At 36.2% G+C, this 23,743-nt stretch overlaps 2 protein-coding genes across 3 annotated transcripts in view; one reads left to right on the top strand and one right to left on the bottom strand.

The window, feature by feature from the left end:
- The window catches only part of LOC138699871 (CDAN1-interacting nuclease 1), a 314,608-nt gene that overhangs the window by 6,871 nt on the left and 283,994 nt on the right, over nucleotides 1–23,743 (bottom strand). Inside the window, exon 8 of one of the 2 annotated variants that reach the window (XR_011332113.1) lies at nucleotides 4,877–5,108. The gene's annotated coding sequence lies outside the window, so the exon portion shown is untranslated. Of the gene's footprint in view, nucleotides 1–4,747; nucleotides 5,109–23,743 lie in introns of those variants that run through there. The other variant, XM_069826079.1, reaches the window with a different exon arrangement.
- Nucleotides 1–23,743, top strand: part of LOC138699935 (centriole, cilia and spindle-associated protein-like) — a 67,837-nt gene that overhangs the window by 18,880 nt on the left and 25,214 nt on the right. The window contains exons 2-4 of the mRNA XM_069826143.1: nucleotides 7,298–7,414; nucleotides 11,615–11,806; nucleotides 20,282–20,666. Coding sequence (XP_069682244.1) covers nucleotides 11,766–11,806; nucleotides 20,282–20,666 — 426 coding nt within the window. The 5' untranslated portion in view covers nucleotides 7,298–7,414; nucleotides 11,615–11,765. The remainder of the gene's footprint in view (nucleotides 1–7,297; nucleotides 7,415–11,614; nucleotides 11,807–20,281; nucleotides 20,667–23,743) is intronic.

Genomic DNA, 23,743 nt, shown 5'->3' with positions numbered 1-23,743 from the left:
TGCCTAAATGTTTTGTCGGGAAGGTATACAAGTGGAAGGAGAGGGGAGGGAATTAATTATGTGCAGGTGTAATGTGGGGAAAATACTTAAAATAATATTTTTGAAAATTGTTTAGGTAAAATGGCAATCTTTTATGTACAGATAATTATGGAAATAACATTCCTTATTGTAGACCTATAAGTTTCGCTTATAACACACTGTGCATGTGCGATAAATAAGAGCCCCTGTATAGTTTTTTTAGTAGGTTATGTTACGACGCTTTATCAACATCTTAGGTTATTTAGCATCTGAATGAGATGAAGGTGATAATAGCAGTGAAATGAGTCCGGGGTCCAGCACTGATAGTTACCCAGCATTTGTTCATATTGAGTTGAGGGAAAACCCTGGATAAAACCTCAATCAGGTAACTTGCCCCAACCGGGAATCTAATCTGGGCCACCTTTTTTCATGGCCAGACACACTAACCATTACTCCAAAGGTGTGGACGCCCCTGTATATATGCTACTTGTAGACATGTGTGAAATTGTTGCCTACATACAGATGGACCATCAAGACTTGCTCCAAATTTTAATTCTGTATCTGTACAAGAAATAGTGATCCCTTTCACTAAACCCTCTACAGCATGGCAACAGACCTAACGAGCACAGAATACATTGAGTAGACAAAAACAACTTAGAAGTGAAGCCGAGCTTGCAGACAGTCGCCATCACGATGCTACCAAAACATTAGCTCCCGCTTAGCATAGGGATAGTTGATTGTGGTGTTACATCGTCGTTTTTATTCATAAATCAACTAATTTCAATTCTGGTTGGATGATCGTCCACCTCTGCTTCGGTATGTGGACGTGAGGCCAGCAGCCAGCTGGTCGGTCTGGGATCTTAAAGGATTATTATTTATTGATACAATTTTGTTGTGAAAATATGAAATAAATACAAACATTACGTATATAGGCCTAATCACTCACCTACGATGATAGAACCTGGAAAATGTTTCTCCTGACAGCTGTTTTACTGATGGACTCGTTGATCATTCCATTGATGTTAAGTTTACACCGTCAAAATCGTAACCATAATATAGAAATAACATATTGTTTTGGGTGGAAATCTGGTTTTCAAGCTTGTTACTGTTTGATCCACTACCTCATAATATAAATCGCGGAACTTTTCCTGAATGTTTGAGAAGTTACATATCTTACTACTTCCTAATCTTAATGGAATTTTTCTTGGCCGTGAAAGTTTAGAGGGACTTAATTGCAGTCTATGAGAGTTTTCATTAGCATCTTTTTGAAGTGACAAAAATGCATCAGTATTTCTGGCTTCTTTTATAGAAGACAAAACAGTATCTACAGAAGTACAAGCTAAGCGATAATTTAGTGAAACTTTTTGAATAATTATCATAATAAGTTACAACAATAATAATAATAATAATAATAATAATCCGTCTGGCTTGCATCATCCTGGAGTTTTCGAGTTTGTTCAAATTTCCTCAAAATGGGTAACCAGCTCTTTGTTGAGTAAGTTTAGTGGTGGGGTTGCCACCTTGAGGCCTCTAAACTTGCCTGTTTTCTATAGGGGTATGCTCCCTTAGTCGGAATGTCCGGTTTTAGAGCGCCAGATACTCACTCTCACCCTCTCCCATCTGCTATAGCTATGTAGCTACATTGCCCAGGGGTTAGGCGGCAGTGTGCCTTCTTGGATGTGGGAGTAGGATTTGCTGGTAGAGCTGTTTGATGTGACAGTTGGCTACACGGAATTTGTAAGTCCACTTACCGACTTCAGTGGACTTTCTGTGACCCTTGCCAGCCATTGTTAAACCAACATTTAAATGCAATCACAGAAGCAATCCTCCTTGAAGAGCAGAATGGGTTTAGACGCAACAGATCGTGCATAGACTGTGTATTCTCAGTGTCACAACTAACAGAAAAACATCGCGAATTCAATGTACCCACATTTATAACATTTATAGATTATGAAAAGGCATTTGACAATGTGAACAGGAGAAAGCTATGGTCAATCCTACAATTGAAAGGTATACCACAAAATTTAATAAGAGCAATACAAAGCCTGTATATAAATACAGAAATTAGTGTGAGAATAAAAAATAAAACCTCCGAAAATTCAAGGAAAACAACACAAGGAGTGAAACAAGGCTGTCCACTATCCCCACTATTATTTAATTTATATGTAGATGAGTTGACCAGGGAATGGAAAGAACAATTGAACACACATTATTTGCTAAATGATACAACCTTAGACACATTACTGTTTGCAGATGACCAAATTGTAGTTGCCGACTCAGAAGATAATATGCAAAGAGCAATATACAAATTAGAAAAACTTTCGAAAACATATAATTTGAAAATTTCAACCAAAAAAAAAAAAAACCAAGGTTTTAGCATTCTCTGTGTCAAATTCCATCAGATCAAAAATAGTTGTAGATCATATATTAGAATAAGTTACCGTATTTACTCGAATATTTCACGCACTTTTTTCCCGCAATTTCAATCTATAAATTAAGGGTGCGTGAATTAAGCGAGGAATTTCACAAGATGGTATTTTTAAGGGTAAAAATGACAAAACTACGCAGTTCCCTTACATATCCTAGTAACTTGTCTTCAAGATCAGGGAATTTTCCACTTTTTGGCCCACGAAATGCTTTCCTTGATGCATTTGTTTCTTGAAGAGCTTGTTTTTGTTTCCTCCAGTAGCGATTATTAAATTCTGGAACTGTGAATTCACGCCCAGCTGCTCTGTTGCCACGTGTTTCTTCATACGCAATAACTTTTAATTTGAAGGACGCAGTATGACTCGAATATCGGGATTTACCATTCATTGTTAAAACTTTTAACAGACAGCTTTTGACAGGTTTCCCTTTTAGAGTCTCAAACTCAACTGATGCGATCCAACATAAAGCTTTCAAACCACCCCCATTCAAATGGTAGGGGGAGGTCAATACCCTATACCAGTATTTTTAAAGGACTTTCATAGACGAGAAGGGTGCGCCTGTAACAGGTAGCTGTCCGGTCCCAAATACCGCTATGCACTCTCTCGTTACGGCATTTAAGATACCGTACATTCAGGGCTCCTCAACATAACACACCTCATTACTTCAAGTTTCAGTATGTACTTGTTACAGTATTTCACGAATATTAAATGCGTGAAATATACGAGGAAATTAATTTATTAGTAAATAATTTGGGTGCGTGAAATATGCGATGGCGTGAATTACGCGAGTAAATACGGTAACTCTTTTGATTATTCAGATTGCAACCTCTCTCACATTTCCCCTAAGGATTTTGACAATAAAATGGCTAAATATCAGCAACTCATAAGCACTACTAAAAGAACACTGTTGAAGAAGGTTAGAACTGAGAATGTTTTAAAATTTTACAAAACACTAATCATACCAACACTATTATATGGTTCTGAAACATGGACATTCACCTCACAGCAGATCAGAAGACTAGAAGCAGCAGAGATGTGACTCTTAAGGCCACTAGCAGGTTATACACTTCTTGATCACCAAAGAAACGAGGACATTCACAACATATTAAAAATACAAAACATAACTACAATTTTAGATACATACACAAGAAATTGTTACGACCATGTGATTAGAATGCCTCCAGAAAGAATAGCACAAAATATCCTAAACTACACACGAAGAGGTAGGAGAAACATCGGCAGACCGAAGAAGCGTTGGAGGGACCAGCTGAATCCAGGAGACGGAACAGGCCAACAGCCTAATCCGAAGAGCATTTGAATAATAATAATAATAATAATATCAAACTAGAAATCACATGAGCAGGTGAGCATGCCCACTTTCTTTCTAGGGTCTGTCCGAGCAACCGAGCATGCCCGTAGTCGGCGCCTATGATGGAAAGAGAACTCGGGATTTGGAAAATAGGAAAAAACTCAAGCCAATAATCGAAATAGTCATACCATGTGGATGACATAGTCTGCTGTTACGTGGTCTTAGACCATGGTGAGTTTGAATGACTAAATCTCCAGTAAAGGATGAAGGAAATTTTTATAACTATTCTAAGAGCTTGCGTAAATGCAGGAGATAATGTTTTAAGGAATCATTTTTCGAGTTGTGGTAGCAGTGGTACTTATGTAAGTTGGAATATGCAAAACCAAACCATAGAATCTCTTAGCTAGTAAACATATTATTATTTGATGCTATTGTTGGAAACAAATTATTATCATCATCATCATCATCATATTTAAAAGCAGTAATGTTGTTGTTGTTTTCTAATGCCAGGCGTTTGACAATAAAGTCATTTGACCTCTTGCACTCCAATATTTTTCAAAGATATGTGAAAATGGCAAGTTGTAGCCGATTTAAGTGAACACCATATTTTAACGTTTTGGTGGCTACTTCATTCACACACAACCCCCAGAATGTCTGGAAGACCACACCTGCTGTTAGTCTACGGGTCCATTGGACCTAGCTGGGAGATCTTGTGGATCACCAGCTTTCCCTCTTAAGCCATTGGAGGACGATTTTAGTGCCATAGCAGGTCAGCACTAGGAACAGAAAAGTAGAAAGAGGAGGAAGGAAAGTGAAATGAACCCCTAGGCCTCGAATGCTCTAATGCCATTGGGGTTGAAGAAAGTAAGAGTTCAGTCAGAGGACTGGATAGGAAAGGGTAAAGAGGGAATTAGGTATTGAATAGAGGAAAATTATACCAAATTCAGTCATTAACTCATCAAGCTGACCAGTGCTAATTGATGAGTAGCCCCTCCCTTTAGTTCAGCTTTTAAAAGTAGTAATAGTTGTGTATGTAATCAGTTTTTGTAACTTAACAAAAATGATCATTTACGTCTATGTAAAGATTACTTTTTGGTCCTACAGAATTATCTGTTATGGTTACCATTAGTTATTTGAAGGATTCGATCCGGTGCTGGTGATTGAGCCTCAGCATAGCTCAGTGGTTATAGCACCCAGTGCTTAGAACTGGGGGTCCTGGGTTTGATCCCCGGTGCCAGAACGAATTTTTCTCCATTAATAACTGAAATTGTCATTTGCATGAAATTCTCATACATTTGGCTCACGAGACAACTTTGTTTTCATACCTCGTACACACCATCGAAATTCATGTGATTCTGTAATTAAAAGAAAAATAGTTTGAGATGTGAGCGGTGCAAGATGTTTCTCAGTTATTTCAGATGAGACTAGTGATGTGTCTGTTGTTGAACAATTTTCTTTTTTTGTGCACTATGTAAAAGATAATGGCTTGAAAGGGTGCAACATATTTAATAATAAAACACACATGTTAGGTCAATAATACAGTGTTCATTGATTTAATGTATTTCATACAACATACATTTTTACATTTTATGCCTCTAGAGAATTTAAAAGATGAAAGTTTAGCACAAAAAAATTGGATGAGCTAAAAGACTGTAATATCTAAGAGGTCAAGGATACGATAGGCCAACTGCCATGAGTGGCCTTACTATTCGCCTTGCTATGGCATGTTCTAGTGCTACTGACAGGAGAGTTGCAAATGATTTCAGTCAGAATATATAGGGCTGCTAACACTCAAAGATTGCTAAATTATAAATATCACTAAGGCATCAGATTGGATGTACAGCATCATCGTCAAATTAAATATACATTACTAATCAACATTAAACAACCCAACTTATAATATATTGGCAATTATAAGACAACCATATTATTTTGTAAAACATTTAAGACAAATTACGAGATACGATACACACGTTCTGAAAGGTTGAAATATGTGCATTATTGGGTAACAGAAACATGAATACAACAAATGTAATCAAATACTGTAATTTGCAACTCTTCACATTCATAACATATAATTACCTTAGTTTTATATTTATTTTATTTTTATTCCTTTTACATCACGTTACTTCATTATTCCATGTGTGAAGACTTGCAAACATATATATATATATATTTTACAACTTACACGTGTATTTTAAATAATTGACAATAAGGGCAGTCATACAAGAATGTCACTATGTATCATAACTATGTTGGTTTTTAGTATGTTTTATTGAGCATGTCACTAAATATGTATTGTATTTGTAGAGATTATGTAGAGATTATTGATATTGCTGAAATGTACGTCGTATCTGATGATGTTGACTTAGTTCAACGAAAACGTTCATATGTCTTTTAAACATGTAATGCAAAGGTTTAACACCTTAAACATATGCTGTGAAGTCAGTGATTGAAATAAATACTTTTAATATCACTAAAAACGCCTGCAGAAGTGAAAGTATGGGAACTTAACTTGAGAATGAAAAATTATTTCCATTTTACTGGAAATACACAACAAAAACCTGGTTTTGGAGGGGGGGGGAGAACTTGAGCCCCGTTTGTTCAGGCTCTTCCATTTCATAGTATTGAGAGCAGTGCTATAGTACCGAAAGGATGGGCGCAAGGTCAGTGAGATCAGAATGAGACGCTAACGAGATAGGCTTGGCTAGTAGTGCACTGGGAATGTAGTGAGAACTCTGTCACAGTAACTGCAATTTATTCTTTTATTCTATTTATCATGTTTCTTTACAATTTAATGACATCTACTAATTTGTTTCTACTTAGCCCTCTCTGTGCATTGCCATCCGGCATTCAGGGAATGCTGTGGAATGATGATGGAATGGAGAAATGTTGACTGAATGATGTAGATGCCTAATATAGGGAGGGGAAACGGGAGAACCCCGAGAAAACCCACAATTGCGACCTTGTCTGCTACAAATGTCACTGAAAAATCCCAGACTTGACCGGGACTCGAACCCGGACCGCCTGCATGACAGACTAAAGATCTGACCACTCAACCACCGCAGGGAGCTTGTTTCTACTTACTTACCCGTAACTGCCTAATAATAAACTTTGGCATATCTTTATAACAATTCTCTCCCTACCTCTCACAGATGCATATACAGTCCATACTCCTATGTATTTATTTTATTGGGTTATTTTACGACGCTGTATCAACATCTCAGGTTATTTAGCATCTGAATGAAATGAAGGTGATAATGACGGTGAAATGAGTCCGGGGTCCAGCACCGAAAGTTACCCAGCATTTGCTCGTATTGGGTTGAGGGAAAACCCTGGAAAAAACCTCAACCAGGTAACTTGCCCCGACCGGGAATTGAACCTGGGCCACCTGATTTCGCGGCCAGACGCGCTGACCGTTACTCCACAGGTGTGGGCACTCCTATGTATTCTCTAGAATTTGGTACCATGTATACACAATAAAATGAAGTATATTGCATGCTACATAACTGATATGTCAACATCTATTGCTTATTTTAATCAGAGAAACTTGCCGGTCTTTAAATCATGAAGATCATTATTGGTCGTATCAGTTGACTGATGAACGATGTGAATGCGAGAATGATGAAGAAGAAGATGAAGCAGTCCTTCCACCTCATAAGTAAGTAAACATGACTAAACAATATCTTATTTAGCTCATCTTCATGACAGTCAAACAGTTGGTTCAGCAGGGGAAAGTATTTTAGACCAGTAGGATGCACCTATCAAATATTTTCTCAATCATGTCTGTTTATTTGTTCAAAGTACCTACATTTTATTAGCAGATAATAATCATATATTATAATCTTAGATAGAGAAAATAATTTTCAGAGAGATGTGTTCAGATTACAAAGAGTAACTAAGAATAAACACAACTAAAAACAATAGCTTTTGAATGGAAATAGGTTACAAACTCAGAGAAACATTTGTCTTAGTTAAAAAAAAAGAAAAAAAAAACATATAACAACATTCAGTTACTTTGGTGATAGGGATAATGCCAATGAAGGGATTTTGATGGGCTAGTATCTGTCCAAAGCATCGACCTCAGTGGTCTGTGGTCTAGAGGTTAACATACTCGGCATGAGGGTCATGGATTTTATGTGCAATGAAACTCCTAAGTTTTTTTCCTAAGATAGTAATTCTGGGAGGTCTGGCTCATAAATTTACGACCGTAAAAGAACCTGTATTTGAATAAGAAGACTATAGGTAAAATTACAGGCCATTTCTAATCCATGTCAAAAATAAAATCTGGAGGATGAAAATATGCCCATATTTGCATGTGGATTTCGTAGCAGTTTTCGCAGTTGTTCTTATCACTGTGCTAAAGCCGACAATTTTTATATTTTCATTTCATACACCTCAATTTTAAATTTTAGATCCAGCTTTTATTTTATTTCACGTCTAGGCATAATCCAGATGGAAAATTATTTGTATGCTAGTTAGTAATATTTAACATTTCCAAATAAGTTCATTGATATGAAGCACGAGAAAAACGTGATGTTTACCTTGGTTCTGCATACTTTAATCCCCCTTCTCACTCAATTTAAAATTCTGATACACTAGTTGCAATATTTGAAGTGGAAGGAATCTTGCTAAACCTAAAAATTGAGGTCGTGAAGATGCCACATATTTGCTCATTATATGTTTTACACACTTCACAATAATTAATTTTTTATCATGTTACCATTGATATTCTTATTTCTTGCTTTACTTCTTGAATTATCATTTACAAGACATGATTTACTGTGCATCGAAGTAAAATGATGAACATTTTATATTCTCATACACAAAAGCATTTTTGTAATAGCAGAAGTAATGTATCTGACAATTTGAAATTGTATTCTTTAAGTAGCTATATATCTTTAATTCTGCATACTTTACTATTTCTACTGGGCCACATACAGAGTGGATGAAACTAAATGCCAGTGCTGTTCAAGGAAACCAGTTGGCTACGAGCCTGACTGTTTTAGGATTTTATGGCTTTGTTTACCCTCGTAATAGGTCCTGGTTCCGCTCCTTGGCTGTAGAACAACGCATTTTTGTTTGCAATATTTTCACGAAAAAAATCTTCATTGAGGAAGTGTTGTAGAAAATTCTGTTGTCAAATTCTCCATTTTCTTGTGCCAGATAAAACAATATATTAAAGACTCGTAAGAAAATTTAATTTAATTTTAAAATTTAACTCGGCTCAAAATAAGAAACTTCGAGTGAATAAATGTGTTTTAACAGGAAAAATAAAAAAAATTAACATCATCATCCTCTTATCATGCCCTCCTTTTGGAAGATCGATTTGTAACTGGTATAAGTCAACAAGCCTAATCTGTGATGTGCATAATGTTTAGACTGCAAACTAAAACAGGAACCTTATGCAGTAGCTTAATTAGGCATTATCAAACTTAAAAATAGCTTCTATAATTATAATACAACAATGCCTCAACATTTTCCTTAAATGTTTATTTCCACTCACAAGAATAGATCTGACATTTATTGGGAAAGCAACAAAAAAACAGCAGCATAATAGTGGATCCCCATCCACTATCCAGTAAAAGGAAATGAGAAAGGAGATGAACTAGCCAAAAAAAGACCCCCCCCTCCTCCAAAAAGAGCCTAGTCTGTCACAGATTGGAAAAAACGAACTACACCTGCATGAAGTAAGAAAATACCAAAAAAAAAAGCACAACAAGAAAATGTTGTCAACATTTTGAAAAAAAAATCAGATGAGTTCAAACTTGGTCTCCTAGGAAAACAGTACCTAAACTCCAAATATGAAGAAATGAAAAGAGCAGTTGTCAAAATGGGACATGATTGCCTGGAATCACATCTTTACCAGATAGGTCTTAAAGGAAGTGACTAGTGTAAACTTTGCAACAACCCATTCTCAACAATGAACCGAGATGTACTGCACAGCCAACAACTCCCAAACCAATATAAATTGGCTGTTCACTGGAAGGCCATGCAAGAACTCCAATTACAATGAGTTTCACAATTTATAAACAAGTACCAGCTGCAGTGGAAAAACCATGTGCGGGGAGTGCAAGAGATGGGCGGCGCAGTGGGGGAGATTGCACGCGCATCTGGTGTATGGGCATTTGCGGTGTGGTATGAAGCAAAGGGGACGCAAAGCTGCAGGTGAAGGGGGGAACGAAACCTCCCGAGCAGAAGTCTATAGAAGCAGAAACTTCGAGGGTCAAAGGTTCGTGAAGTGTGGTTTAACTAATAAAAAGTGTGCAGCCTTCGAAGAGAGGCAGTTGTTAGTATTGGACACCGAGTTCAATTTGTGAATCAGCAGCGCCCAGGAGTCTACGGTTCGACACACAAGTGAACTTGAGCAGTGTCCAGGCGGAAGCAACGCAGTTGGAAGTCTTGAGTTCGAGTGCAGTGGACTGTCTCCAGAAGTCTTGAGTTCGAAGTTCAGTGGACTGTCTCTGCAAGTCTTGGGTTCGATATACTGTGAACTTGAGTGAATGAGCTAGAAAAACTAGCTAAGGCAAACGAACCGTGAACTGAGAACTGACAGTTTTGTGTTGTAAATAGTGCTTTGTGAACATTAGTTAAGATTAGGAGTACATAATAATCCAAGTGAATTGCCATTGTCGTCTGTGGAGTGCAATAACGAATACTGTGTTGCTGTTGGAGTGAAATACCCATTTTTGACGGGAGTGTTTAAATTCAGTTATAGAAAGTCATAATTGTTGTGAATAAAAGCAACATTATTGTGTTGAATTAAAAGTCACAATAATAGACTTCCAAAAGATGTTTCAACACTGTCCCCAGGAAAGAGACCTTTGGGCCATCCAAAAAAAAAAAAAAAAAAAAAAAAAAGAAAAAAAAAAGAGAGATGGACCGAGAATGACTCACTAAGACCATACAGGCCGTGAGCCTTATGCTTGTTTGGATTATGATGATGATGATGATGATGATGATGATGATGATGACGACTGGAAGGCCAAAAGGAAAATGGCAATAAGCCAAAATCTTCAATACCACTGGAAACAATAACTTTAGCCATTAAACTATCGCAATTTGTATATTAACACAAGCTATCGAAAGAAAGACTGGTGAATTTTGGACTGACGTCTGCATTGCTGCTTGTTAACTGTTAACAGTAATGGTCACAAAAGACATTCCTAATATCTGACTATACATATTGTTGTTTAGCCAACTGTCCAAAGACTGATCAGACCCTCATAAGTGATACCAAAAAGCATCACTTATGAGGCAGCTAGGCCAGGAGATAAAATTGGGTAGGGTGGCCAGTTCGTTTCCCCCTCCATTGCATACATCGCCCATTAGCTACATGTTACACTAATCAGACTTCAGATGCATACAAACAATTGTTCTTCCTCTGATACATATCCATACATATTGGTAGCTATAAATATAATAAAATAAATATATACGTACATTTGTGTTAATAGTGTCCAGATTCCTAGATTTATTTACAGTATATAGCTGATGCACGGACAAAATGAACTTTTAGGCGTTATTTTGTAAAATATTGGTGAATATAAATTAATATTGCAACAAACATTTTTAGATTCTACAAAACATGCTTATTTGTTAGTCTCATTAGTCATTACCTATAAAATGTATATGCACAATTTGATTTATTTTTTTGTTATTTGCTAAAGCAAGAAAATAGAATTTTTCATAAAGATCCATGATCAGATGATGATGATTATGATATTGATAATATGGTACCTCAGTTATATTCCCTTGTTATTGGTTAAATGAGTGACAAAATGCTCTATTTATCAGCAATTTAATAATAATGACAATGTTTATGCTGAATAGTTGTCAGTAATATTTCACTTGTCCACAGGCTGAAGCACAAAATTTTATTAGCTCAATATGAAAATACTGAATCTCAGAAAGATACACAAAGAGTGCTAAAACAAGACATTTTTTCACCAACCGAAGTACAAGAAAGAGCCAAGCAACAAGTTCAGAAAGATGCAAGGGATGCCAGAGACATGGCTGTTCAGACTCCTGACTGGGAGTCACAAGAAAAGAGGTACTGTATTAATTGCACTACTAATAAAATATGTAAAACATTCAATTCTGAAAGACAAACTTCAGCATATGAGTACCAAACAGAAAACTAAATGTATTGCCATAAGCTGGAGTCTGTAGTTATGTGAAACTCAGGCTCAGAGTCCCTTGCAATTTATTAACTTTTAATATCTAAGTGCCCACCTCTGCTTCGGCACTAGGACATGAAGCCAGCAGCCTGCTGGTTGATCTGGGCCCTTCATGGGCTATAATGCCACAGAATATCTAAATGTAAAATGAATGTGTCTTTGCAAAAGAAAGAGCCTTCCTCTTTGTCTCCGCATATGATCCATATATCTTAATGTCGTCTATCATCTGATATCTTTTTCTGCTCCGAACTCTTCTATGTTCACCATACCTTTCAGTGCATTCTTCAATAGGCAGTTTTTTCTCAGACAGCGACCCAACCAATTCCTTTTCCTCTTCCTGATAAGATTCAGCATCATTATTTCTTCACCCACTCTTTCCAACACAGCTTCATTTCTTATTCTGTCTGTCCAATTCACACATTCCATTCTTCTCATCCACATTTAAAATACTTCTATCCGCTTCTCTTCTATGTTCACCATACCTTTCAGTGCATTCTTCAATAGGCAGTTTTTTCTCAGACAGCGACCCAACCAATTCCTTTTCCTCTTCCTGATAAGTTTCAGCATCATTATTTCTTCACCCACTCTTTCCAACACAGCTTCATTTCTAATTGTCTGTCCAATTCACACATTCCATTCTTCTCATCCACATTTCAAATACTTCTATCTGCTTCTCTTCACTTTGTCATAATGTCCATGTTTCTACTCCATACATTGCCACACTCCACACAAAACACTTCACTAGTCTCTTCCTTAGTTCTTTTCCAGAGGTCCGCTGAAGATGCTCCTTTTTCTATTAAAAGCTTCCTTGGCTATTGCTATCCTTTTGACTTCCTGGCAGCAGCTCATGTTACTGCTTATAGTACACCCCAAGTATTTGAAGCTGTCCACTTGCTCTATTGCCTCATTTAGAATTCGCAAGTTTACCTTGTTTATTTTTCTTCCTATGATCATGGTCTTCGTCTTATTTCCATTTATCTTCATCCTATACTGCTCACAGCTGTCATTTAGCTCCACTAGCTTATTCTTTAGTATCATCTTTCTTTTTGCTAAGAACACCATATCATCAGCAAATCTTATGCATTTTATTCTTCTTCCCCAAACTATCACTCCTCCCATGTTCTGAAAACAGTTCTTCACTAAATCCTACAAATAGATGTTGGACGGAGTAGGTGATAAAGGGCATCCTTGACGTGTTCCTTTTGCTATTTCACTTCCTCCTGACATTTCTTCTCCTATCCTGACTTTGACTCGTTTCATATAAAGATTACTGAACAGCGTCCCTCTTTCTAATCTACACCATTTTTATTCAGGATCTCCCATAAGTTTATTCCAATCCACTCTGTCAAAAGGCTCTTGTCAGTAGATTTCTTGCATGTAAAAGAACTCCTGCGGGACAAAATTTGAGCACACCAGCGATGCTGATATAACCTCGGCAGTTTCAGCATTGTTAAATAAAAATATAATTTACAATTCTTTTACTCTGTCAGAAGCCTTTTCTAGGTCCACAAATACTATATATATATATATATATATATATATATATATATATATAATTCTTTATTCTTCTATAGGTATCTTTCACTGATTGTCTGTAACAGTCCAATTGCATCTCTCTTATCTTTTCCCTTCCTGAAGCCAAACTGCTCTTCTTCCAACTGTTCTTCCATCTTAGAATATAAATGTCAATTCAGTATTTGCAGGAGAATTTTCGCTGAGTGTGGTTTCAGGTTGATGGTCCTGAACTCTCAACATTTCTTGGGATTATTTTTCTTTGGTATTGGAAGCAACACTGTCTCTATAAAATCTACACACAATTCACCTTTCTCATATATTTCATTGCATAGTGACAGAATTTCCTTCTTGTCTTCACCCAAGCATTTCACTAAGTCAATAGGGATTCCATCAACTCTGTTGCTTTCCCATTCTTCATTTCCCTAAGTGCTAGTTCAGCTTCTTTAAAATAGAAAATCCTTTTTTTTGTCTTCTGATATGGCTGCTTTGTCTTCTACAGCTAAGTCATATAACTCTTCTACATATTTCGTCCATCTGTTTAGTATTCTTTGTAAACTTTATTGTTGATCTGTGATTATAACAACATTCAGTATGTTTATCTAGACTTCGTATGATCTAATTACTACTACTACTATGGCCTAACAGCCCAATGTTGGGCCCTAGCCTCCTCTAGCTTCTTCCTCCATTTTTCCCTATCCATCGCCATCCTCCATGCCGCGCTTCCGAAGAAGAGTCTGGAGTCAGTCATAACCGCATCAATCCACCTAATGATCTAATTATTATTGAAAATTAATTTTACAAAATACAATGCCTTATACTTCTGAAGTAACGCACGGACGATTATTGGAATATAGGAAGCAGGCCTTCCATTAAATGTGATCATAAATGTCGTTCAGCAAAAGTAAACTATTGGATCAAGTGTTTTCAAGATCATGGGGAAGAATGACTTAAAAACGTGACTGAAGACAGGGCAGCCAATGAAAATTACACCACAGAAAGAAGCAGCAATCTTGAATGTAAATAGAGAGATCTTTTTAAACCTGCACCCAGAATCCACAGAGAACTAGATCATCATTGCAATGTTGCTATTTTAAGAAGACGTCTACATAATAATTTCTTACATTAAATATAAACTTCATGTTATTAAAATATAGAAGGTAGTAGTTGATTTAAAATAATATTTATATCTCTTCGGTATTCTATAACCATCATTTATACATTTTTACATATTTTATTTATATGTTTTTTTTTTTTTCAATTTTTTAATATTTGTATTTATACCTATGCCTTGTATTTATATCTTTTTTCGTTCATGTTTTACCATATATATTTTTTCACTTTTATGTTATAGGCAATACTGTAGTTTAATATCATCTATTGTAATTGGGGCTTTGTCTTGTTATAGACAAATAGAACATAAATATGGCCCAACGAGAAAGTTTTTTCATCTAATGAAAATTGTAGGATTTTCCTGTGGTGTCCAAACACCAAACATGACTCAGAACATATCATCACTAAACAAAGAAGTAGGTGACTGAGTTTTTTCATGTTGGGATTGGATATCTTCCACGGAATTGGACAACTGGTCCAGCGAATGATTCTCAGGGGCTCCGTCCGCAACAGTTATGAAGATCACAAAAATTTCTGCTTCCATCTAGTCTCTAGCGGTAAAAACGGAAACTACTTCCATTAAGCGACAAATACTTTCTCAGAAAGTAGTTTCCGTTCTTCTTGCTACATAGAAGCAGCAATAATAGATTTACTCGTCACTGGAACTACCTCGATCTTTTTTGCTTGCCAAGTACTCGATAATTCTCGAAATTTCTTTTATGCTTTATCTACCTGTCAGGCAGCGTTTGTTATTCGTGGTACGTGGAATCTACAATCTATTGACTGTTACGTTGTCTCAAAAAAAAAATATATATACCTGCATATTAATTTGATTGCACAAGTGGTAGCTAAACTTTCGTTGAAATGGAACTGTGGCTTAAGAGGGGCTCCCCAAGACCTGAGAGTCATCAGCCATCAACCAGTGCTCAGTCAAAGGGAGATAACAACAGCTATAACCTTACTTTCAAAAAAGATAGTGCGAATTCCTCGGAATTGAGTTCAGAATATGCTGAACGAGATCGTGCCTCAGAGTCTACGATGCTTAGTGTACAGGTATTGAAAGGAAGTATAATATTGTGATTCAAATTTGAACATGGATTTCACTGGGTTTTCTGATTGACTTCCACAGTGTGTGATATGTAACAAAGTTTTGCCCAATAATTCTATGTTCCCTGCCAAGCTTAGACGGCATTTCGAAACTCATCCTGAATTCACAAATAAAACTGCAGACTATTTCAAAAGAAAGTGACGAACTCCATGCATTTCAGACAACAATTTTATCTCATGTAAAGCACTGGAAGCGTCGTATTTGGTTCGTCATGATCTGGCTGTTGCTGGTAAACCTCACACCCTTGCTGAAACTGTTATGAAACCACTATTAGTGAAGGTAGTGAAGTGCATGGTGGACGAAAAACTGCAAATTTGCCCTTATCAAATAACACTGCGCATAATCGATCCAGAATCTATCAAGAGATGTAAAAAATATAATTTCCCGTATTAGTCAAACGAAATTTTCGCTACAACTTGAATCCATGGACGTTGTCGGATTAGCTGTGTTAATGACGTCTGTGAGGTATGCATTTTCAGGTTCTTTCATGAAGATATTTTGTTCTGCAAGCCATTGCCATCCTCTACGAGTGGTACTGATTTTTTTTTTCTTTATTGAAAACTCGATACCGTGGGACAATTGCATTGACGTGTGCACATATGGCGGAAAGGCCATGGTGTTGCTGGCACTGTTACAAGGATAAAGAAAGTTAAAAAAAACTGCACATGTAGTCATTATGTACTACACCAACACGCCCTCGCAACGAAAAAATGCCAGCGATAATAAAGCAGGTACTAGACAATGCCGTCAAAATTATCAACTTTGTTAAGGCACGATCTTTGCAGTGTAGGCTACTCAAAATCCTGTGTGAAAATATGGGAAGTATACACAAGTCATTGTTATTAGTATTACACACTGAAGTGCGATGATTGTCGCGCGGTAAAGTGTTGCCCCGTTTACATGAGCTTCGAACGGAAGTTTCTTCACTTTTGAATGACCAAAATAGTTTCCTAACAGATTATTTGAATGATCAGGAAAGGTTGTGCAAATTATGTTACTTGGCAGACATTTTTCAAAAGTGAACGAATTTCGCTCATCCATACAAGGTAAACGGAAGACTATATTCGATGCTAATTGCCGTGCTGAAGAAAAAGATAGGGTTCTACATGGAAAGCGTCGAGAAGAAGGACTAGACATGTTTCTTATTGACTTCAAACTTTATAGAAGAAAATAACATAACAATGAATTATTCATTCTTAGCAATAATGAAAGAACACTTTGACAATTTGCTTCAAAATATGAAGTCATACTTTCAAAGGGTCACAGGCGTGGCTCAGTCGGTTAAGGCGCTTGCCTGCCGGTCTGAAGTTGCGCTCGGGCGCGGGTTCGATGATCCCCGCTTGAACTGATTACCTGATTGGTTTTTTTCCGAGGTTTTCACCAACTGTAAGGTGGATGCCAGGTAATCTATGACGAATCCTCGGCCTCATATCGCCAAATACCATCTCGCTATCACCAATCTCATCGACGCTAAATAACCTCGTAGTTGATACCGCGTCGTTAAATAACCAACTAAAAAAACTTTCAAAGGGACACTCATGAATCAATTCTAAAGAAATGTGAGTGGATTGTAGATCCATTTCCAGTTAAGTCAAAACCAGCAGCCCACACTGCGGTAGAATATGAGGTCCTTATAGACATGGTTTCGGAAAGGCACTGTCAGGCAAACCACTTCTCGAATTTTGGGCTACGTTAGGAAAGCATCTTTTGATGTTAAGTTCAGAAGCAAAATTTCTCTTACCGCCTTTTGGTATTATGTTTGGTAGTACGTACCTTTGTGAAACGGCCTTTTCGAGGTAGCCTACACAGTTACAAAAACAAAATATCGAGCTTGTTTTGACGCAGAAGACGATATATTATGTCTTCAACTGACTTCTATGACACCGGACATTGACAAAGTCTGCCGCAAGAAGTAGGCATATTCTTCACATTAACTTCGGGTGTATATGTAACATTGTAACATGTTTTTAAATATATTTACTACTTGTTATATAATTTTGTAGATTTAAATAATATTATCTTCAGTACTTTTTTACTATTGTTTCCTTTATTGATGTAGCCTTATATAACTTATTATTCATACTTCCGTATATGTATCGTGTGTAATATGCTTAATCTGGTTTCGTGTAGGAGCCTGGAGGGCACTTAAAATCGTCAACGGAGAGGGGGGCGAGAATATGTCCTCTTTGGGGTAGAGGCGAGACATCACACCATATTTTATCGGAGTGTGAAGCCACAGAAGCTCTGAGGAAACGATTCCTGCCAGAGCCCTTCATTACATCTAGCAGGGAGCACTTGGCGACATAAGATAAATTAAATAATGCTAAATTCTGTGACTGTGTGGGAAAATTTATGGCAAAAGTTCGACAGTTGAGGGTGGAACTGGCCGAGGAAATAAGGGAAAGAGTTATTAATTAGTGTTGTAATGAGTAGTATCAACACTGACCGAATGAAGTAATTAGGGATAATGTTCTTTTTGTATTTATTGTGTCTTTTTTCTATTTGTATTTTATTGCATGTGTATGGTTTTTTATGTATTACCTTCATATTTATTATTTGGTGCAGTTTCAACAAGTAATTGAATTGTTGATTTTATATATATATACTGTATATCTGTGTGTGTGTGTGCGTGTGTTTCACTGTTTTTTTCCTCATATCTTACATTTATTTTATTTTTATTATTTTTTTGTGAAATTTGGTATGAAGTTAGATTAGTCGTAATTGTGATAATTAATGATAATGGTAGTAATAATAATAACTGTTGTTTCACTATTTTATTATTAGTAGGTTTTATTTTCGTTTTGAAGATTCTAACTGTGCATAGTTATAGCATGAATGGCCGTACGGGCTCGTGCGAAGGATCTTGTGTACATGAGTTTGTAATATGCTTCATAGAACGTAGACAGATAAAAAATAATAATTAAATATTTCTTGGGGCTCCAGGAGAAAATTCTGCTTCAAAAAGGGCTCCGTGGCTGAAAAAGTTTGGGAACCGCTGCTGTAGACGAACTATCTGTGATTAATTTTATGCAGGACAATAGTAGTGTTTATTCTTCTAGAACAACCAAGTTGTGGTTTGAATGTCATCCTGAAATTCTTGACTAGCCAAAAGAACAAATTTGAATGTGATATAGTATATATTATGTTATGGCGAAACAGGCTCTGATTGGACATGTGAATGAAGTTTGAGAAAGAGGTTGAGATTGAATTTTTGCCGATCATTAGTTGAGAATAATGTTTGAATACGTTATTCTCGTTGCGCATTCCAAGGTTTCTCTTTTCTACTATCATGAGTGCAAGGAACATTTTGATACCTTTCACTTTTCCACCACCAGAGTCAAAAGAGCGAATTTCATAAATGTAATTAATTATACTGTCACAGTACACTATCGATTTAAGTATTCATTAAGTTTTACTCCATTTGTAAGCCATTGTATATTTCTGGTCCAGGGGAAATTACTCGTCTAAAAATATGACGAGTATTTTCGTTAAAAGACGAGAATTTTCCTGGGCCAAAAATACAAATTCACTCATTTTACTGTAGTGGATGCTTCTTGCGCCCCAGGCGGCAAACAAAATGACTCCTCTTCGCGCCTCGTGGTAGAAATAAGAACTAAGGAGCAGGCATACAAATGACTAACAAATATCTGAGTGCCATGTATTCAAACATTACCTAGTTGAGTTCGTGAACAAATGATTAAATGTTATGCTTGATCAGCATGGCTGGTAGATTCATACTGAACATTTGAGTCTGTTAAATATGTTTAAATAAGGACGTGCTACTTAATTTAGACTGTGTTAATATTATTTTGCTTTCCAAATTAAGTTCATGTGTTAATAATAAGTTAAAGAATAGAAAGTCACATTTCATCTGTTATTTTATTGTATTATTTTTACATAATAATGATTTAGTTCATGTCTCAAGCTTTATTCTGCATGAATCCTTCAATCCACGTTAATAATTACGAATATGTTTTATGAAAACATATTGGTCCAATGCTGTAAAAAGGAAACAAAAAAGACAAACCAGATTCTCAACTCCATTAACAGTCCTACAATAAGCTCTGAGTTATCGAAGATTCTTGGAGGAAGTGGGATGAATACAACTTAACTAAGGAGGTGTTAAACTGAAACTTTTGCTACCAATAATTCATCCTTTGCTTTACATCATTAATGTTATCCCAAATATAATTATTAAATTAGGTGATCCCAAAAGTGTGTTTCTCTCCTCGTGTTTTACAAGTTTTCAAAGTGATTGATTAATGTTACCAGTAAGACTGTTAGACTATTCATGCTGATCCTTTACTAATATCACATTTATTTCAAATACTCCACCTTAAAACTTAAGAATAGCCCTTGCTTATCCCACTGATGTCAACTAAACCTGCAAGTTTCAAAGTATGACCAGTGCACTGTATTTAATTGGTGAACATTTTTTGATGTTGAAATGCTTGGCATTAAAAAAAACACATACACGCACGCATGTAAATACACACACCATATCACAATTTATTTTTGACAAACAATATTAATTGTTATAGGTTGACATTTTCTTCAGTTCTGTTTAAAAAAAATGGCATTGTTTATTCCTGACGTATTCTGTATTTACTTCTAGATTGAAAGATGAACCAAGCAATAAAACAGGACATATTGTGCAAAACCTAAATAAGAAATACTCTGAGTCAATAAAGGGGCAAAAATTAAAGGATCAACAAACTGCTGTTGTACCTGTGACAACCAAACATCAAAATGCTTCATTACAGAAATCAAATACTCAGACCACTGTTAAAAAAATGGAACACAGATGTGGTACTTCATGTGGCCATCATGCAGAAGCAAGAGTACAACCAAGTTCGTCTCGGACATCTGCTCTCACACGAACAAATAGAAAGGCTTACTTTGAGGGGAAAAAAACACCCTTTGCCTCCTTTGGTTGGAATGATTCAGAGAGGAATATTGGACAGAAAAAAACATATAATGTTTCAGCTCCAGAAAATGAGGTATGGTACTCTTTAAGTAGAGCTCATAACATTGTTAGCAATTATATTTTGTATTATAAAAAAAGAGACATGATAGTCTTCAAATTAGCTGGTTAGAGACTCAAAGGACAGAAGATAATACTATGAAAACATAAAAGGACACCACATTTAAATTAGTATTTCCAACCTATTTATAAGTAATCATACCACAGATGCAAAACTATGGACTTAAAGAGAAAATTATCATGAAATTTACAACATTTCATAATATCTATGTCAACAAATCAATTAAGATAAGTCATTACATTACATGTTTCTATGATAGAAAGCATATTTCATCATGTTCAAGGTTCGCACAGATATAAAAGTGTATTCATTCTATTCAGTCTGAAATTTTGATTGTTCTTCTTTTTCATTAATCTAACTTCTCACTTGTTAGACACCTACTGAGTGTCTCAATTTAATATGGTATTTCTTAGTGCCATTGGTCCCTAGCACTTGAAAATAAAATTACTTCACATGCTGCATGTTCTCAGTCACCCTGAGTCATTCAACTATTGTAACAAGGCAAGTTTATTTGTTTAAAAAGAGTGTAATATGGCTGCATTTAGGTTTTCTTTAGAACATTGTTGCCCATGTGCATCAACGTCGATTAGTGTAACCACCAGTTAAAAATTGCCACCTAATGCCTGGTTAAGCATTTTTACTGTGCATTGACCTCAGTTAAGACTTAAATAGCAAGTTAACCACGGTAATCTCCAAGTGGCCATATTCGAGTGGTTAAAGGAGATATCCAGTGATTAATAGGTGAAGTAAAACAAAATGGCGGCCAGATTCACAGGTGCTTTATTTCGAAGATGATTATATTATTGTACAGTACTTGAATTACTTGGATAAAGATGATGGTGAGTGTGAAGTTTCTTTAGTGGAAAGAGAAAATTCTTACGAGGAATTCAGGAGGGATTTTGTTTATCAAAATCTACAGTGTCATTTCTGTTGCAACAAATGGGTCACTTAAAATAACACAAACAGTCATATTTCTCCTATGGACCGGCTGCTTATATTTCAATTCTTTGCAACTTATATTTTCTGTATTTTAAGAGGGAACACTCGAGTATCTCTTTCTCTATGTCACTGGCTGAAGGAAGAGAGGTTATAGATGGATCTTAGGATAATTCATAGTTCCCTGGTATGAATGGGGTCCTAGACCATATACACATTTGTACTAATCTTCTTCATCCTTTTCCTCTATGGATATTCCATCTTTTTCATATAAATTTAAATATAGTAATTAAGCCTATCAATACTTCAAACTCACTTGGGATATAATCATTTTTCATTTAATTTTCAATTTTGTACGATTTTAACCTAACAACACTGAAAAACAAAGAAATGCAACTCGCAAACATAACAGCGCCCAAAGGCAAACATATGTAATGCGAAAATATAGGACACGTTCGTTTCCATGTAGAATGGAGTAAGCACAGTCGTTTTTATATGTTGACCATTAACTTTGCAGAGGAATGGATGCTTTCCTTCAGTCATTTTGTAGAAAGTGTATCATTATAGACTTTATGCTGGTTAAATGAGGTTTCAGCTAACCATGTTTAAGTAATCGGTGATTATGAATGATGCACAGAAATTATATTTTGACCATGGTTACTGTTTAACCGTCATTTCATAACCTATGATTACTGCGTTTTTAACCAATGTTGATGCACTTCGCCATGTGTTAGTTAGTTAGTGGGGTTTAAAAAGAGCACGTCAGCTACAGTACTATGGCCATTTGCACCCTTATCTAAAATCCTTTACTAAACAGAAACACAATACAATAACCAAAATACGTAAAAGAACTAAAAAGCGTTGTCATGGTTAAAACGAGGTTCACAAATGCAGTTTCAACAAGGTGCTGCATAAAAAACATAAAAGTGAGCAGTTCTCAGACCCTAGCTAGTATTTAAAAAGAAACAATAAAATAATAAAACAAATGCCACCAGAAATAAATTATCTGGTGCATTTATAAAATGCTGGGATGTAAAAGGTCCGAATGTCAAGTTTGTTAAAAACATATACTAAACGAAAGTAACCTCCAGATGTAAAGGGTCTGGAGGATAAGTAAAATGGGCCATTATAAACTAAATCACCATGTCAAGTCCTGTATTCGATAAAAATCTCAGAACTGCATTTGTACAATTAAAATCATTTCCAAGAGCGTCACGTAGAGTCGGCTGAATTCCATATTGCCCCAACAGACATTGTCATATTTTCTACAATGCAATAAAAAATGTTCCACCGTAAGTGGAATATGGCATATATCACACTCTGGCTGAGGTTCGCCACGTAGGAGATGGCCATGTGACAGATGACAGCGGCCAATCCTTAACCGCGTGAGTAAAACTTCGTGCCGTGACACTCTTGTGGACGAATTCCAAACTCGAACAGTATTCCTTATTCTTCGTAATTTGTTTCCCTCACTTCGCCATGTGTGTTCATAAACGATTTTCATTAATGTACAGAGTCGGGCTCATCAAGTTCGAAGACTATCTGCAGAAAGATTTCGTGTGAAGGTTCCTGCTCATGAAACAATCCATAAATTACTACATAATTTTGGGAGACGAAGTATTATATATAAGACTCGCAGAAGGGGAAAAGGGTTTGATGGAAGAAACATTGCAAGGCATTGCTTATTACTTGGAAAATCCCCCTAAAAGTTCATTAGGTGGCTTTCCCAGCAAGCTGGTATATTTTGTTCTTCCATGCATAAGGCAGAAAGACTACATAAGGCTACAAAATTAGTGTGTATCATGAGCTACAACTTGATGATCCTGGAAAAGGGGGTGCATTTTGTGAATAACATGCATGATGGGCAAATAGATTTATATCATTTCTTTTCCAACATCGTATATGTGACAAGATTGCATTAGATAAGGTAGGTCACTGAGAATTTCACATCTGTTGGTATATTTAATTATATGCTATTTGTGTTTCCTTGCACACTGAGTAACAGTGATCTGCAAGAGGGAGATGTGATTAATGGTCAGGAAAGTGTGAAGTGGCAATATCACATCTTCACTCATGCATTTTGACAGCCGTCATAT

Source organism: Periplaneta americana, chromosome 1 (genome assembly GCF_040183065.1).
Source record: "Periplaneta americana isolate PAMFEO1 chromosome 1, P.americana_PAMFEO1_priV1, whole genome shotgun sequence".
Taxonomy (NCBI): Eukaryota; Metazoa; Arthropoda; class Insecta; order Blattodea; family Blattidae; genus Periplaneta; species Periplaneta americana.
Note: the sequence above shows the minus strand (reverse complement) of the source record. Positions and strands in the feature narration are given on the sequence as shown.